The 16873-nt window shown below is 36.8% G+C and overlaps 1 protein-coding gene across 6 annotated transcripts in view; it reads left to right on the top strand.

Annotated features, from left to right (window-relative positions):
* The window catches only part of LOC111630058 (ets DNA-binding protein pokkuri-like), a 36275-nt gene extending 22739 nt beyond the window's left edge, over nucleotides 1-13536 (top strand). For 3 of the 6 annotated variants that reach the window (XM_023374071.1, XM_023374075.1, XM_023374072.1), the window contains 7 exons: nucleotides 1591-1813; nucleotides 5099-5206; nucleotides 5278-5463; nucleotides 5540-5770; nucleotides 5838-5897; nucleotides 10834-11083; nucleotides 11157-11319. In XM_023374071.1, the coding sequence (XP_023229839.1) occupies nucleotides 1657-1813; nucleotides 5099-5206; nucleotides 5278-5463; nucleotides 5540-5770; nucleotides 5838-5897; nucleotides 10834-11083; nucleotides 11157-11319 (1155 nt within the window). In that variant the 5' untranslated portion in view covers nucleotides 1591-1656. Of the gene's footprint in view, nucleotides 1-584; nucleotides 876-944; nucleotides 1316-1590; nucleotides 1814-5098; nucleotides 5207-5277; nucleotides 5464-5539; nucleotides 5771-5837; nucleotides 5898-10833; nucleotides 11084-11156 lie in introns of those variants that run through there. The other 3 variants (XM_023374074.1, XM_023374076.1, XM_023374077.1) reach the window with 3 other exon arrangements.
* Nucleotides 13537-16873: the final 3337 nt, after the last annotated feature.

The raw sequence follows: 16873 nt of genomic DNA, 5'->3' as shown, positions 1-16873 counted from the left end.
CTCTTTTAGAACGGAAATGCGAACTAGTTCTTCCTCCCGGTTTCGGTGACGTCACCGTCTCCGCCGGAAGTGGCACTCGAGGAGGTAAGGAATCCAGGATATACTCTCGTTTCGATGCAACTGTTCCTAGAAATACTTGGGATGAGGCTCGATATATAATTCCTAGAAACGTCCGGCAATTTGGTTAGATGTATTTTAGAATATTCGACGGAAATAAAATGCCTACGTGGAAACGTGTACATGTTTATTCGTGTCACGTGAAAGGCCTTCGATGAATATACTTTATTTTTTTAAATTTTATTCCTTTAAAAGTGCCTTTTCATAATGGCAAATTTGCCCTTACGTAATCATTTAAACCTTGGTTTTAAGATTATATGCCTTTCTACGTCATTACAATATTTCCTCTTCGGCAAGAAAGTAAATTAGGAAGGAAATTATATTTTCGATTATCCGCTGTATCTTCTCATTTATTTCCTTATTTGTTCGTTGTCGTACAGGAAAATATAAAATAAAATAAAATAATAATTTTAGAATCGATAAATTTGGATTTAAAAAAATTCTTCTTTTAATTCTTTAAATTAAAAAAAAAATTGTAGATGGCGTATTACTTTTTTTCATTCATTGGTTAATCAATGACCAATTAAGTTATGCCTTTAACTCTTTCGGTTAAATTTAAATTTGAAAATTGAAATCGATTACTTTTTTTTAAAAATTTAAACCGCGCCGTCATCCAATGACGTTAGCGGACGGCTATTCGATCTCGCTCTTATTGGTCGCTTGTAGATAATACGGAACTTATTGGTTATTTTAAATTTCAAACAAACCAATAGCGTCGAAGTATATCGGAAATTACGTTGTTTCGCTTAATTAACGAGGTAGAAAGCAATAAACGGATATAAAGTTGTAATAAATTGTTGATAACGCTATTTATTTATACTCGGAAGTGTTACATCAGTACAATTCAGCGGTTACGAAAGAGTTTTTACTCGCTACTTTTTTAGTCATTTCTAGTGAAATTTATTAATAATCAGATAAATATTTTTGAGGATGTATCGATTTCTTCTTTTAGATTAAAGGAAGTTTAGTGTTTTTGTAACAAGGATTTCGATATAATCGTTCCTAGAACACGTCAATAGATGTTACGAGCGATTAATTAAACGGATGTCGAGTTTTTTTTTTTTTATTACAGAACGGAATTATCAGTTCCTAAATATTGCCATCTGCTTAGGAAACGTTACTCTTTTCGATAATCGATTGATAATCGCGAGTTGCACCATCGGCGATTCTTTCCTCCTGTCCTAATTATATTTTGCTTGTAAGTAGGTCTAAACTTTGTCGCTGTCGTTTAACTATGCAGATGTAACGCGATTTTTCTCGTATGAGTAAAGGCATTAATTGCCCGTCACGTGAATTACCGTCTATGGAATTGGTCGAATGGTTACGAGTAGCGGTTGAGTTATCCACTCTGGGATATTTGTCACCTACCAGAACGACTTCGAATCGCGCGACTTTTTTTTTTTCTTTTCGTTTCTTCTTACAATATGAATTACCAATGAAGCGTTATCTGACGAGGGATTATTATCATTTCAGGCGGCTTCCTGATTTGCTGAGTTGGAATCAAAAAATTGACTTGTTGGAAGGCGTGGAGAGGAGAACATGGAGTGTACGTCCACACCCGAACCGGCTTACTTAACATTACCTGGTTGGAGATGCGTTCCGGTGTATGCAATGCCCTTCTCGCCTACGGATCGATTGGGTGATGGAACGTCGAACCCGTACTTAGATGCCAGTACTTTACTACCTTCTTCCCTACGTGAGTATCGACCTATATACACTGATGACTCGCTACCCGAAAATTAATGGAAGTTTTCGTATAATTAATGATCTCTTTGTTATCCTTATGGCATAAAATTTGCTATAAATAGAATTAAATTGATGTTATTTGAAAACTTTTGTGGTTTAAATTAACTAAAACAATACCAAATTGTAGTGTCAACAGATTAAAACTACTGAACACAGGTTTGCTGATCATCTACAGATGTGACTTGTGATGGGTGAAAAGGTGGAATGATAGGCAACAGATGTGGAATCCAAACTTCAATTACTGCAGTTAAATTATTGGATGCAGATGCGGATTCCAACGGTGATGGGATAACTTATTGCTCAGCTTCAAAAATCCGGTAAAGTTATAGTTTTGAACGAGGCAGTTGGAACCTAACAGTGTGGGCTAAACAGCCGGAGTTGTACATTATGTCCGTAGGAGTAGAAACTTCGAAAGGAACCGATGGTTTACATGTGATGGTTCACGAGACATAGCCTCCTGAATTCAGCCTAGCTGGAATTTTGGGCAAAATTGCAGTCCTGGTTTACTTTTATATTTTACACAATATAATATATAAAATTACATAATAAGTAAAACTTCATATTCTCACTTATGGTACTAAATATACTAATCTTAAGAAATTGTACCATTTTTTGGTGTTAGATTTATTTGTTCGATGAATTAAATACTCATCATTGAACTGTATGTATTTAATTGGTCCAACAACTAAATTTAACACGGAAAACACGGTACATTTTCTTATGTATATATAATAAATATATACAAAAAACATAAGAATATACTTATTATTTTTTTATTAAATAAAGATACTGTGGCTATTTGACGTTTTTCAAGTACCATTTATAGTTTTTAATTTTATCTGAAATACTTTTAAATTTTACCCCATTTTTGAGAGTTTTCAAAATTCCATATAACCTGATTTCGGGGCTATATCTCGTGAAGGATCGCTCGGTTCCTTTAACTTTCTTCTCCTACGGATATAGTGTACAGCTCTGATAAGGTCCCATCCGCTTCATTCAGTGCCGCAATTTTACCAATAATCCGCTGCCACGCAATGTCTTTTGTTTTGGAAAATCCCAGTATAAGTTAATTAAGAACATTTTGAGACTCTTGTTACTCCAATGAATAAAGAAATTAGATTTTAACTAATGTCTTATTAACTCCAAATGTTACCTGATATAAACCTGCAATCGTTTGGTATTAATCTTAAAGATTGGGTTATTCAGTGGTTATATTAGTATATGTCCTGTTTTTGGATAAGCAATTATTCTCTATATACATACTGTATATTTTTCTTTCACTCATATGCTCTAATTTATTAACTTGAGACAATAGCACAGTATGGGCTAAACGGCCAGGTTTTGCCCATATGGGCACGCCTGACCTATAATGGGATTTGTCAGTTGACGAGTTACGGGGTCCAACATAACTTAATTGGATCACCCATAAGATATTTTGAGATATTACTTGCTGTTAATAAAATAATATTAAATTACGGATGTGGCAATCACTATGTGCCTCCGAGTTTTCACCAGGCACAGGAATATTTCCGGCTCCCTTTTTCGACAGCCCTGCTTAATGGGCATAAGAAAAGCCTGTCTTAGTGCCTGCAGAATTAATTATCTAATTAATTGTTTTTCTATTTAATCTTGTATCGTGATGGTCTAGTAAACATTTTTCTAGATATCTAGCATTTGACACCCTCTTTTGGATATTTCGACATTACTATTAACAAGAACAACCACATAAACATAAGTCATTTCAAGTAAACTACAGAATCAGTTCCTGTTAATATGCAATATAATTTCTCATTACAGAAAAAACTCTCTTACTAATCTACATATAACAGTCTTACTCATCGTTTCTCAGAATTTTAAAGATTGTTCCGGCTTAGATAAGAACAATCCTGGAGGATCTGTCTAAACAAGGAATGTAATTACAAATAGAGTAAAAAGAGATTAAAAAAATCTTCCTATTCTCTCTACGGCTTATCCAGTGTCACTCCTCCCTCGGTAGCTGCAGATTACTCGCCTTGCACAATGACAGGCAATTCCGACTTTGCAAACTGTAAGCAAAACACACCTTCTCTGTTGCAGAGTCGCCATTTTTGTTTATGGTGCTTCTTAGAGGTAGCAGACAACAAGGGGCCGTATTCTGGTCGCTGTCTCTGGTCTCTCGTAAGCCGGTCGCTGATTGGCTGATCATTTGGATTAGCTAATCAGCGACCGGCTTGCGAGAGACCAGAGACAGTGACCAGAATATGGCCCCTGCTGGCTTGAATTTAGAAAACCTAAACTTGGAGATTACAGAGCTTAAAATGCTACTTTACGCGTATATTTTAAAATTTGAATGGGGTCTAACTCCACTTAGTTCTGATTTCTGATGCTTTACTGTAATTACACTAATTATAAAGTTTGATCAGTATTGATGGTTTCAATGTAATTCTTTTGAAGTAATTTTTATGGAAGGAGATTAACATTAGGAAACTTCATAATGAATGTTTTCAAATTATATTCCTGGAAACACTTACTCATTACAAGGTTAGAAAGAAAATTAAGCTAATATTTGTTTAATATTGACCAATTTTCCATTTGAATTAGTTCCAAATAAATTTATCATTTGTAGTTAGCTGGGAAAATAAACAAAGTAATTTGTGCAAGTAGTAGAGCATTTTCATACAAACAAGTTTTTCATTGTTATTGCTACTTTATCTTTTATTTAAATTAGTTAAAATGATGTTTTTTGCATCTTTTATATATACATAAATCGATGAATCATGTATACAATAGTCTTGTAAGGTTATAATGGGGCTGAAAAATTTGTAGCTACTCGTACCTTTTCTATGTTTAGATACATAAATACTGTTATTTATATACATAAATACTAAATATTGTTATATATGGTCTGTATTAGTAATACTATACCATACAGGTTTGTCTAAGTACACACTGCACATGTTTAATGATGTATTTCTTGGAATGTATACCTGTCATTAAATGGTGTACACACACCTGCTCTTCTTACTCATAAGTTGCTCTTTGTATGCACGACACAGATGGTTTCTACCCCCTACCACTATAGTCCTTACTACAGACCCATCAATTGGGACACGGTGATCCATTCACCTATGTAGGATAACGTTACAGATATGAACTTTGAAGTATACAAAAATCAATGGCGATAGATGCTATTTCCCTTTCTTGTATTTAAGATTATATATTAATGATCTGTAATATTTTTTTTTTTGTACTGCAGCAAATGACCCGAGACAATGGAGTCGTCAGAATGTATATAACTGGTTGGAGTGGTGTGTCGAACAGTTATCCCTTCCCACCGTCGATACCGAGCAGTTTCACATGAACGGTAAGGATATTTCTTAAATTATTCTGTCGATTTTTTTTAAAAAGTGAATAAAATGATATATTAAAATACAGGGAAGGCACTCTGTCTGTTAAAAAAGTCAGACTTTCAGGAGAGGGCACCCAGAGCGGGTGATGTGTTGTATAACTGCATACAGCTACTACTTCATAAATGTGTCAAAAATGGCAACAACAATACCAACGGAATCTGCACGCCAAATATATCTCTCACAATGCTACAAGAGGGAATGCAAGATAAAAGTTAGTGTAACGACTAATGATCGTTTATTTTAACGTCTTAATTAAATTATAATTAATTAATCCGTTTTGATTTTAGATCCTTCTGCCACTCTGTGGCCGAGATCGGTGAGCAGCGACTTCCACAGCGTTGGTCATGTGGTGCACGAAAACATTCAAATGAACAATCGCATCAATCACATAAATACGGACGTAGACAGCACCACCATCGCCAGTCCCACACCCAGCAGCGAATCTGAGATGTCTCAGGAGATCCAGATGCCAAATGGAATTCTAAAACAATCGTCTAATTGCTCAAACAAGAATAATAGTAAGTGCCATCTCATATTTCTAAGCGCAGAAGGGAAACAATTTATAATTTTTGCTTGTTTTTTCAGCCATGTTATCAAATAAAATTGCGGATACGCCAACAGATCAAATAACTACGGATAAAATAAGTAAGTTTCTCATGCATGGTTATAATAAATTAAAAATTTTAAACTGCGAGCTTACTTCCGATCGATTGTTAATTACAACAATTGATAAACCAAACTCGTAAATATGTTAATTGAGATGCCAAATACCAGTCGACCCCCCTATAACACTGTTGATTTTTCCGTTTTATATGAATTCCATCTTGTAGGAGTCACTTAGATCTTACAATTATGTGTGCCGGGCTGTAAACGGCTCACGTATTTGTAAAATCTAAGTGACTCGTACAACATGGAATTCATATAACACGGAATTATCTACAGTGTTATAGGGGGGTCTACCGTATTTGGAAATTCTGATACTCGTGTCAATTAATATGTGTATTCAATTTATATATTCTTTTGTGGTCTCGGCATAAATATCGAGAACATATTAAACTGCTTGGAACCGGTTTACGTAGAACGTCGCCTCGGGCAAGACGTCCTCGGACATTTTCCTCTCCTGCCATTCGTTTCTCTTTTGTTCTATTTTTGTTAGAGAAAGTATGAATATTCATGCATGTAACACATAAGTAAATAAAGAAAAGAATCATTTTCTCTGAATATTTAATTTTATTTGTGCGCGAGTAGTACTGTAAAGTAATTAATCTTTACACTTGACAAGGTAACATATAGAATAAACATCTTTTTTTGTTGTTAGTTCTGCATTATCAATAGGTTTGCATAATTCAAAGATGCATATCCAATGAGTCGTATGGTAAATGCTACTCGAGATAATTACTTCCCGTTAACTTTTCCGTATTTCTCATTACGTTGTATACCCATTGTTTCTCTTAAAATTGGTTTTAACGCAATATAAGCAAAAAAAGAATTTGAGTATTGGTCAGACTTGTGCCATGCAAAGCGAGGAGCACGCATCAAGAAATTGTTACAGGCAAATGTGAAAGTTGGATGGTTTTCCAATGTTTTAATGTATATTATGATGTTCTCGGATAATAATTAACATAATTACTACAATTTAAAATGGCAGCATTCTTTTTGGGAGATATTGTATTTATTCTATGCTTGGTAACTAGGATAATGAGTTGAATCTTAAGAGTTTGTTGCCATTTTCCTTTAAAGTTATGTAAAATGAGCAATATACAAGAAGAATGAGACGTTATAGTTAAATTTTTTTTAAATTTCAACGAACAATAACAAATGTTTGATCCGCAATGAAAAGTTCTACACTTGATGAAGTCACTTCTCTATAGGCTACTGTTGGAGCCGGAGCTTTATCTTCTCCCTGTAGTTAATCTCCATTGGAAGTGTCCCAATTAATTTACATAATAATTAATGTTACAATTAGTATAGCAAGCCAAAAAATCTTTGAGGAATCAGTCTTTCCTCGTCTATTGGTTTTGCATATTACACAGTTTGTGTTTCCTCCATTTATTTGTAGTACGGTCGAATAGCCACATACAGCATTAAAGATCTAGATTGAAATCTGTCTTGCATTCTTGTAATCTTTTATAAATTGTTTGTATTAAGTTCAAGTTTTCTGTTTTCACACAAATGCCAGTTTGTCCGATATTCTGTCACAATATTTTCCTTTTATAGGTATTGTAAATACTTGTCTCTATGTTTGTGCCTAAATTTTAAAATAAATTTTCTCATTTATTCCAGTTATCTTGCATATTTTCTTCCTTCAAGTATACTAATTTTATCTTCATATCTATTTTAATTCACACTAAACACAATGCTTCGAGCTCCACTCTCTGCAAATGACGATCTCCATTAGATCCGAGGAAATGAGCTCTGTTTCCGAGGCAGGACAGTTATTTTGTAAAGTGAGATCTCGGATATATCTGTTCACATTTCAGTAGAAGATTTTATTAAAGCTTTATCATTGAAGATCAGAAACGTTAGGATTGTTAGAAAAGTAAGTAAACTTACCTAATACTGTGGTTACAGGTAGACCTTAGTACATATAATCACTGTAGTTGTTAAGGCAGGTGTCATACAAAAAGGACGATCAGTTATCCTTCTATAGAATTCCACTGACTGGCTATGTAGCCGTGAAGAAAGGCATCCCTGATGTCTGAGTCAAAGTGTCAGTCTCCGTGGGCCTCTTTGTGGGACCAAAGATACTGAAATCACATTGGAAAATGTCGGGCCTATAGGCAGGATGTGAAAGAACATACCATCCGAACTGCTTATGTTTCTCACAAATATTTACTGCAGTACAGGGCTTTGCATTGTCTTGCTGAATATGGTTACCAGATGAAAGCACGAAGGGCCTCTTTGTCTTTATTATTCTCCTCAATCACTCTAAGGTTTTACAGTATTGTTAGATGTTGACGGTAGTGCCTTTTTGTAACCAGTCACTTAAGGGTAGTCCACGTCAATCAAAGTATAGTGTCAATACGACATTTTCACAACTGGGAATTGATTGAAATTTTTTTGGTTTGCGGAGAATGAATGTTTCAACACAATATAGTGAAAATTTGTGGATCCGATCCAGATTTGAAAATGTTCTTCAGAGTGGCAAAGGCCAAAGCTCTCATCCCATCTGATTACCAAAAATTCTGGATAGGCAACAAATCTGGAGAGATCAAGTGGGCCGAGGAAGTGCAACAACTTGATGGAGACCTTGCTGGGATGCCCTAGTTGTGTGTGACTAAACATTATCTTACTGGAAAATGGTTGTTTGTAGCCCTGCCATGAGAGTACAGTTTTCTAAATGTATCACTACACTGTCCTTCACTACTAGGGGTCACCAACTATTACACAAGATTCCCCGGATTGGTATACCATCAGTTGAAGCAGTGCTACTCAACAATAAAGATGGAATTGAAATGCTCACTGGTGGTTCTCTACACTCTGGTATGGTGGTCATTTGTTTCCAAATGAACTGAGATTTATTGCTAAAGACAATACGCTGCCAGTCCGTAGCTGTCATAATTTTCTGTCATGGCTCCACTGCAAATGAATGATGTTGTGGTACTAATGGCAGGATGCATAGTGGTTGTCATGCATGCACATTTGCTCTTGCTAGACTCCTGCCAATGGTATGGAAAGAGACAAAGTTCTATGATAAAGTTCCCTCTGTCTCTGGATGGTGGACAGTGCCTTCATATCTACTTCCTCAACACCTTACAGCCAAGTTAGAACAACCCAAATGACTGGAAATTTGTCAAAACAGCTACCCTCGGCCTGATAATGCAACTTTTCCCAAACTCTGTCAGCTGTGCTTAATGTTTTTGATTGGACTCTACAGACATGTCTTGGTATTCAAATATGTGCAAATGGTTACACTGAAAATTCTGACACACGAGCCTCCTCAAGTTTTATTATAGGATACCGGTGTAGTGATTTTAAGGCACTCTGGTAGCATTAGCCAGCACGAAATCAAACTACAGTATTTCTATAGAAGGTTTAGCCAAATTCATTTCCACAGCAATTGGTCAGATTGCCACAAAGTTGATATTATACCTCTTTAAGGCTGATATTCTTTGTCATTTTCACTCACTAGCCAATCTCAACACAAGGATCTGCCCGTAGCGGACAAAATTATAGTCGGCAATATAGTTTTCAATTTGTCTGTGCCTTGTATTGGCAAACCAGTTTGCTTTTCTGTTGATGAAATAAATTCCTATGGAATGGCAGCGTGTATATGATTTTACATCATTACCAAAGCAACACGTTTAAATATATTCCGTAGTTTTAAGGTTATATTTCTTGCTTCTTTAAGCTGACGTTTATCACCAATACTAACTCAATGAATTTTCATCATTATCACAATTTAAGGCATAAACCTTTTAGCATAAAATCATATTTCTGATCAAAATTCTTGGTCCTTTTATCTTTTATTTCATTGAGCACTTTCAAATTTAAAATCATAGAAAGTTTGGTTTTGTGGGATACGACAATACAACGCTGGGATAATCCGTCGAGAGAGATACTCCCAGGAGGATTTTCTATGGAAATAAGCATCTATTTAGGTGTTAGACGTGTAAAGAAAACCCGGAAAATACTGCGAAGCCAGCCTTTTGGTATGGTGTGAACCTGTAGAGTTTGGTGGGTTTATCCACCCAGCAATATTAGTTTGACATAACCAGAGGCATCCACCGAAAATTTTCCAGAGGGAGCAAAGCTGGAGACAAACAATTATTTAATTTTTTGGGTCTTTTTACAAGCAGATTACATTGTAGAGTATTGTATCAATACAAAAAGACAGATAAAGCATCTTATTGTCAACGGTGTAAGGTTATGTATCTGAATCACTTTTGCTATGTTAATTTGTAAAAATTTTTGCTCAGTCCCAGGGGAGGGCACGTTTTCCCCCTGTGTGGATGCCCATCTATTGAGCTGTGTACTTTATGTAAAATAATAAATTAATATATGGAGAATATTGTAGTCACTTGTTTATTAAACTTTCGGCATTATAAACTTATGATTGTACACAATTAATTTGAAATAATTGGCATAAACAAGTACAGTTGTCCCTTGATAGTCCGACATTTTGTAAGCCGACATGCTCAGCAGTCCGACGCACCTCCCGTCGAGGTACCCGTACACGTTACGTGTCTGCTTGCACAGAAGCATGTCGCGACGTGAATCTCCCCACCCAATTCTTACACAATGACACACATTTCGTGTGTTTTCTGTGAGCAGTTCTGTTTAAACAGTTGGAGTAGGGAATATTGTAGGCTACTGCTAGCAAAACAATGCGAAATATGTAATCATTTTCGGTAATCCGACACCCTTTGGTCCCATACCTGTCGGATTATCAAGGGACAGCTGTATATATAATAATTTCGAAATGTTTTGATTGTTCCGCTCTTCGTATCTACCTTGAAATAGAGATTTAGAGAAAATGGATCTTAATAACTATATTTTAAACCATGGTAGATGTAGTAGATTCATTGTAAATTTTAATTTTTGCAATAATAATTGCTTAAATTTATAATTTGTTGGACAGATGTAAGATTGCTGTGGGACTTCTTACAACAGTTACTTAATGATTCGCAGCAGCGTTATCACCGTTGCATAATATGGAAGGATAAACGTCGAGGAGTATTCAAGATTGTGGATCCTCACAAGCTTGCCTGTCTCTGGGGAGTGCAGAAGAATCATCTAAACATGAACTTTGACAAAATGTCGAGAGCTCTCAGGTATTATTACAGAGTGAAGATATTACAAAAGGAACCTGGAGAAAGACACTGTTACAGGTTGGTTCTTTACGATACGTTACGGCGTCATCCGAAATTCAAAAAGAGATAACTATTTTACGTTTGCTTACAGATTTTTACGACATCCGAACGAACTCCGGCATTGCAAACAGCGTTCTCTGTTAACGAAAGATGCAGACAATGCGGCCGGCGTGCACGTGGAAGAGAGCGACGCGGAAACGGCCTTAGACATGACGGTCAAGGAGGAATGTTCATCTCCCGTAGACATGGATTGATGTCGCTTACCAAAACAACCATGCGGCTGATTTTAAAATGTGATATCAGGGCATTGTATAAAGTTTATATACATAAATATCTTAATTCTGCAATGCAGAATTTGATTTTATCGTGGCAAATTAAGATTTTGGAGATCGAAATGCAAACGGTAATTCGACATTCAGCGTAAATGTTTGCATCCAATCTTCCAATTCTTTTACCACATTTTATTATATTTTAATTACTAATTTTAATAACAGTAGTGATGCGAGATATTGTTAATGGATAAATCAAAAAAAAGGTATGAAGTTGAGAACTTTTATACATGAAATTTAATTTTTTACATGTTTTTAGGCAATAGAATAACATCAAAATTATCAATCAAAACATCGTCTCGATAATTTATTCTTTACAAAACTGTTCTTTGTTTTAGAAATTATATTGCTATATATCTTATATACGGTGTGTAGACACACACACATTGTACCAGTCATTGTCTTCTTCTGTTACACGATAACTAAATTCAATTGTACTAGACTGTAGGTAATCAGTAATCTGTCGGTTTGCATGCTAAAAATTTCTGTTTCTCCTTTCCATGGGAGTGAATTCTATTTCGGATCCTATGAAAGATAATGGCGTAGTTTAAATTATAAAGTTGTAGGGTGTTTCAATCAGTACTAAACTTTGTGAGGCCCCTCTAAGTGACCCTCACAGTTATACAGATAAGCAATACCTGGTTTCACTGTTTATTTTTTTGATGGTGTCCATCTCTCTCCATTTGAGTGCATCTTTGTAATTTAAACTACACTTTTACCTTTCGTAGGATGCAATATAAACTTTGCCCCCATGTGAATGGGGTTCAGAATTTGTGGCATCCCAACTAATGAATTGATTTTTCTATACTCCAGGGCAGTTGCATTTAGTGATGTAACACAAGTAAGACATAGCCTGGTGTAGTGCGTTGCTACATTCTGTATATATACATATACACCACACACACACACACACATATATATATATATAATATGGAAAGGATCTGATTCCATAAATGTTAATTTTGTATTACACAAAATGTGATTTTGTATAATTATTTTTTATGATTTTTTGGTTGTGAATGTGTCGAAGGCAGCTCGTCCCCCTTCCGCATCAATCCATAAACTAAATCTAAACCCAAGTGCCTGAATATATATGTAATTTTTTGTCCGGTTTTAAACTTGTGAACGTATCAAGGTTGAAGTCTGCAGATCTTTCGGAGTGTCAGCAACGCACTTTCTCACGGCGACAAGATTTGGCAAACGTACGTCGAGTCGGCTTTGTTATATCCGAGATTATCCTAAGTGTCTTGATTGTTTGAAGTGTATATAATCGAGGAACAAAGTCCTCGCTTTTAAAACCCAGTGGATCCAGGCAGCTGAATGCATCAAATGTAAAAATTCAAGTTGTGATCTAATCCCTCAGAATAGATTTACTTCTAAAGCAGCTTCCTTTACTTCTTCTGATCTCATTGTTGGCGAGTTGTTTTCAAAATTCAAAATTTCAAAAGAGTCGCTACATTTGCGGTTGCATTCCATTGTTAATGGAAAAGAAGTGTTTATTGAACAAGTTACTGCTCAAAAGTTTGTATTATATGCTGTATATGTGAACATGAGAAGAATAATAAATGTTTGCAATTATTTAATGTGGCTGTTTTTATTCATCCGTGCTTAGTTTCACTTCACTTTACTTAAAGATACTAACTCAATGAAATCAAATTTGTACAAATAGCCTAGTTTTACATACGTAAAGTAGACTTTGGTATGTACTGAGTGGAACGTATGGCCTGGAAAATACATCTTGAACAGTTTATTAGGAACAAGTAGTGTTTGAGAGTTTGATACAGAGTTAGTTGCCATATACTGTACATCCAAGCGTGGTATTTGGTTCCAGAGTGATAATTCTGGATGGACCAGAAAGGCTGGAAGTGATACTAAAAGGTTCAGATAGGCTCCGATTTTAAACCCCTTTGTAACACAAGGAGCAACTAAAGATAAAGTTTGTCTCCAATAGAGAAACTGCAGATTCTTCAGGAGCATATCGGATTAGGTTTATTTGTTTTATGGCAACATGACACATGGGTGATCTGTTAAGAGGGGAAACCTCCTAAGAGGACTTTCCATACAAAAATGCTCCTGTTTAGGAGAAGAAAATCCAGAAAACTCCATGTGGTAAGCCATTGATGAGGTGCCAACCCACAAAAAATGTCCAATGGTTTTATCCATTCAGCCCCTATGCCCAATAGTGGCCAAGTGGATAAAACCACTGACCTGACCACTGGTAGTTGGTCACAGGTTTGCATCTTGCCAACAGGTTGGCTGCACGAAACTTTCCAGCACTTCCTTTCGGCAAATTGCACTTGTGTTGCATTGCCTTATTCCTTAGACCCACGGGCAGTTATATCTTCTTCAACCAGGTTCAATGGCTCATGCAATACAGAATCCCGTAGTGGCAGCCATCAGTTGAAATCCCAGAGACTGCCAGCTCTTGGAAAATCCAAGCAGTGTAGAATGGACTATCCTGCCCAGAGTGCAAGCCAAAGCTAAGCTGCCACTGCTATGCAGCCTGTTGGATTGATGAGTTTCAAATTGGTTTGGTAAACCAATTCAAAAATTTAGCTCAGAAGTTTTCAATAGTGGATTGATCTTGGTATGTTGGGTCTCATCCCTCACCATCCAGTTGATCTCATTGCATGCGTAGACAAATCCATAAAGGGAGGGAAACATTCTTTCAAAGATTGGTGAAATATTCGAAAAATCAATGGCACATTATCCTATGGGCAAATAGGGCAATTGCCTGGGGGGCCCTTGTTAGTGGGGCCCCTCAGGCAATTGCCCTATTTTTAACTCTTCACCCTGCGGGCACTAAGAGGTCCTCTTTTAGCAGGCCCAAAAATGGGGCGGCCGGGTGGTGAGGGACGAGGCCCAACATATCCGGATGGATCAACCCCGAAAAATTCCTGGGGATTTTTTGATCCCGGGTCTCCCAGAGCGGTAGGCTGCTACCAGCCATCTGGCCTTTGTTGGCCTTTGTCCGTAGGGTAATGCGTCGTAAGGGGCCCCAGGCAATTGCCTTTAGGCTAAGATGCCAATGATTTTTCGAATGATCTTTGATTTAAGACAGGAATGTAGATTAGAGGTGCATAAACCCAAAAATATAATACTGTATTGTTAAATTTAATTTTAAAATCAAAAAATATTTGTAAATATATTCATTAAATTGACTCTGTGTTCGGATATTTAGAATCATAACGAATATTTCTGTGAATTCGAAACGTAATTTACATCCTCGTATTGTTTACAAAATACGTTCAACGTATAGTCACATACGAATTTCCTTTAAAAGAGGCGCCGTTAAGAGGAAAACACAAAGAAAATAAAAGTATTTTGCAATATTTTTCCTCTTCAATTTTCCTTGTTGGATAAATTTCGCAACAGTACGTCATTTCGAATAATCCTTTTGAAGAATTAAAAAGAAAATAATAATAATAATAATTTTATCCGGAAGTTCTGTTTAGCGTAAATTCCATATGCCTCGTTATTACGTCGTTTTCCAGTCCTAGTAGCGTAGTGTAATAAGAAATGCATTTCGTTACCATACAAATTTAAACGTAAATTGTTTACGAAGATAATAGCGAGGTTGCGGCCGAAGTTTTCATCTGTAAAACGTGAACGTCGAACGTCGAGCGCTGCTTACAAAATAGCGGCGCTCGACGTTCACGTTTTAGAGATAAAAACTTTGGCTCGCTAATACTTCTAATTATCATTAGAGTTAAATTTACAGTTATTCGCCATATTGTTTTCTAAGCAGGCCAATGGCAAACACTACTTCGTTTTGTATGAAGCTGACTCTATCATTGGTTTAATGATAATTTGGATGAACGAACGTCATGCCAGTAGGCCACACAGTCTGGCAGCGATAATGCAGATTAGTTTTGCTCGTTTAAATGCTGTTTGATTAAAAAAAACAATAGAAAATTATGACTAAACAGGATGTTTTATTAACGTAGAACACACTGAGCATGTTAATTATAATTTTATGTTGTCCGAATTAATCGAAAAGCATCAATGTTTTATAGTTCATAAACTCCTACTGTTTATCAAATGTTACTTTTGTCTAATGATCACTCGCATTTCCACCAAAAAAAGAGGGGGGAAGCAACTGTAACAATCCGCCATTTTGAAAATGTACGCAGCGCTCCCCTTCTCATTTTTCCAATTTAGCTGTATTAGAAGGTTGTGAGGAGCAATCGAGACCAACAGGAAACCTACTGGTAAGCTTCAGTCACGAGTTACGAGCATCTGTTTCGGGGCCTACCAAAAACGTCCGTCGGTCCTTCAGGCCTAAGGCCCACTAGTGACCAAGCGGTCTTCGTTCCCTGAACACTAGGAATTCGGTCGTGGGTTCGCGCCTCGCTCGGACGGGCTGGCCACGTGGAGTTTTTAGGGTTTTCTCCACGTCTGTAACGCCTAAATAGAGGCCAGTTTCCCTTAACGTCTACCAGCTATACTACTACGCCACTGTTGGATAGTATACCGGTAGCTTAGATCGGGGGTCCTGATAATGGGATTATAGTCGCTTCGTGACGGTGAATATACAATCCGTTCACATCCGGGGTAATAACAACCAGTTACCTTAAATATGTGCCGATGAAGGTCCTTGAGCTTGTACGGATAGGCTCACTTAGTTCCAAGTCACCGTCCGCACGTGGTCTATACTGACCCTCTAACTTCCTAGGCCTGAATCCTTGTCGCTTGTAACTCGGTCTCCCTCACCTGACCTCCTCTCTCGTCGGTGACAAACCTAAAAGTGACTCGTCAACTCCTGTCCCTCTCGGGCGGGACCCCTTCTTTTCCCTTTTCTACACTGGCCAATCAGGACCCACGAACAGTAAGACTCCTGTCTTGTGACAGGAAGGGGTTAAAAACAGAAGGAAGAAGAATTACAGGAAAGAAGAAAAGAGTTTCTATTCTGTATACAATTATACAAAACAAACATGGCGGACAGCCACAGAGATTTTGGTCATCAACAGATTGTTCAAATTCTGAAGTTGTCTTCTGGATGGGAAGTGGTGCTTTTCGCTTTCTTCAGGATGATTCATGTTTCTTGGTTTTGTTGCTTTCGTGCAACACGATTTTTTACCATGTTTTTTCAGTTTTTTCCCCGCCTTCAGTTCTGCAAGGCAGGGACTACTTGTGAGAATGAGTTATTCCTCTCTGTCTCTTTAGACCTAATGTCTCCTTCTACGGATCTGCATTGGGAATTGGTGTAATATCTTCTGGAGACACGGACACAGGCACGAAAATTTGATGTCCTGCTAACCACCGGTATGGGTGAATAGAGCGATATCATATTTTTATGAGGCAGCTAGTAGTTTCATGGTACCATTTCGACACATTTCGGATTGCTTGAAGCATGAATGACTCCCACCACGATTGTTACGCCGTTTTTCTCTTGTACCAATAAGTCAACCTCCCCTATAACACTGTTGATTTTTCCGTTTTATATGAATTCCATGTTGTACGAGTCACTTAAATTTTA

The sequence above is a fragment of the Centruroides sculpturatus genome, unplaced genomic scaffold, assembly GCF_000671375.1.
Source record: "Centruroides sculpturatus isolate CEXI.00-Female unplaced genomic scaffold, Cexi_2.0 scaffold605, whole genome shotgun sequence".
Classification (NCBI taxonomy): Eukaryota; Metazoa; Arthropoda; class Arachnida; order Scorpiones; family Buthidae; genus Centruroides; species Centruroides sculpturatus.
This window is presented reverse-complemented; position numbering and strand designations above follow the sequence as displayed.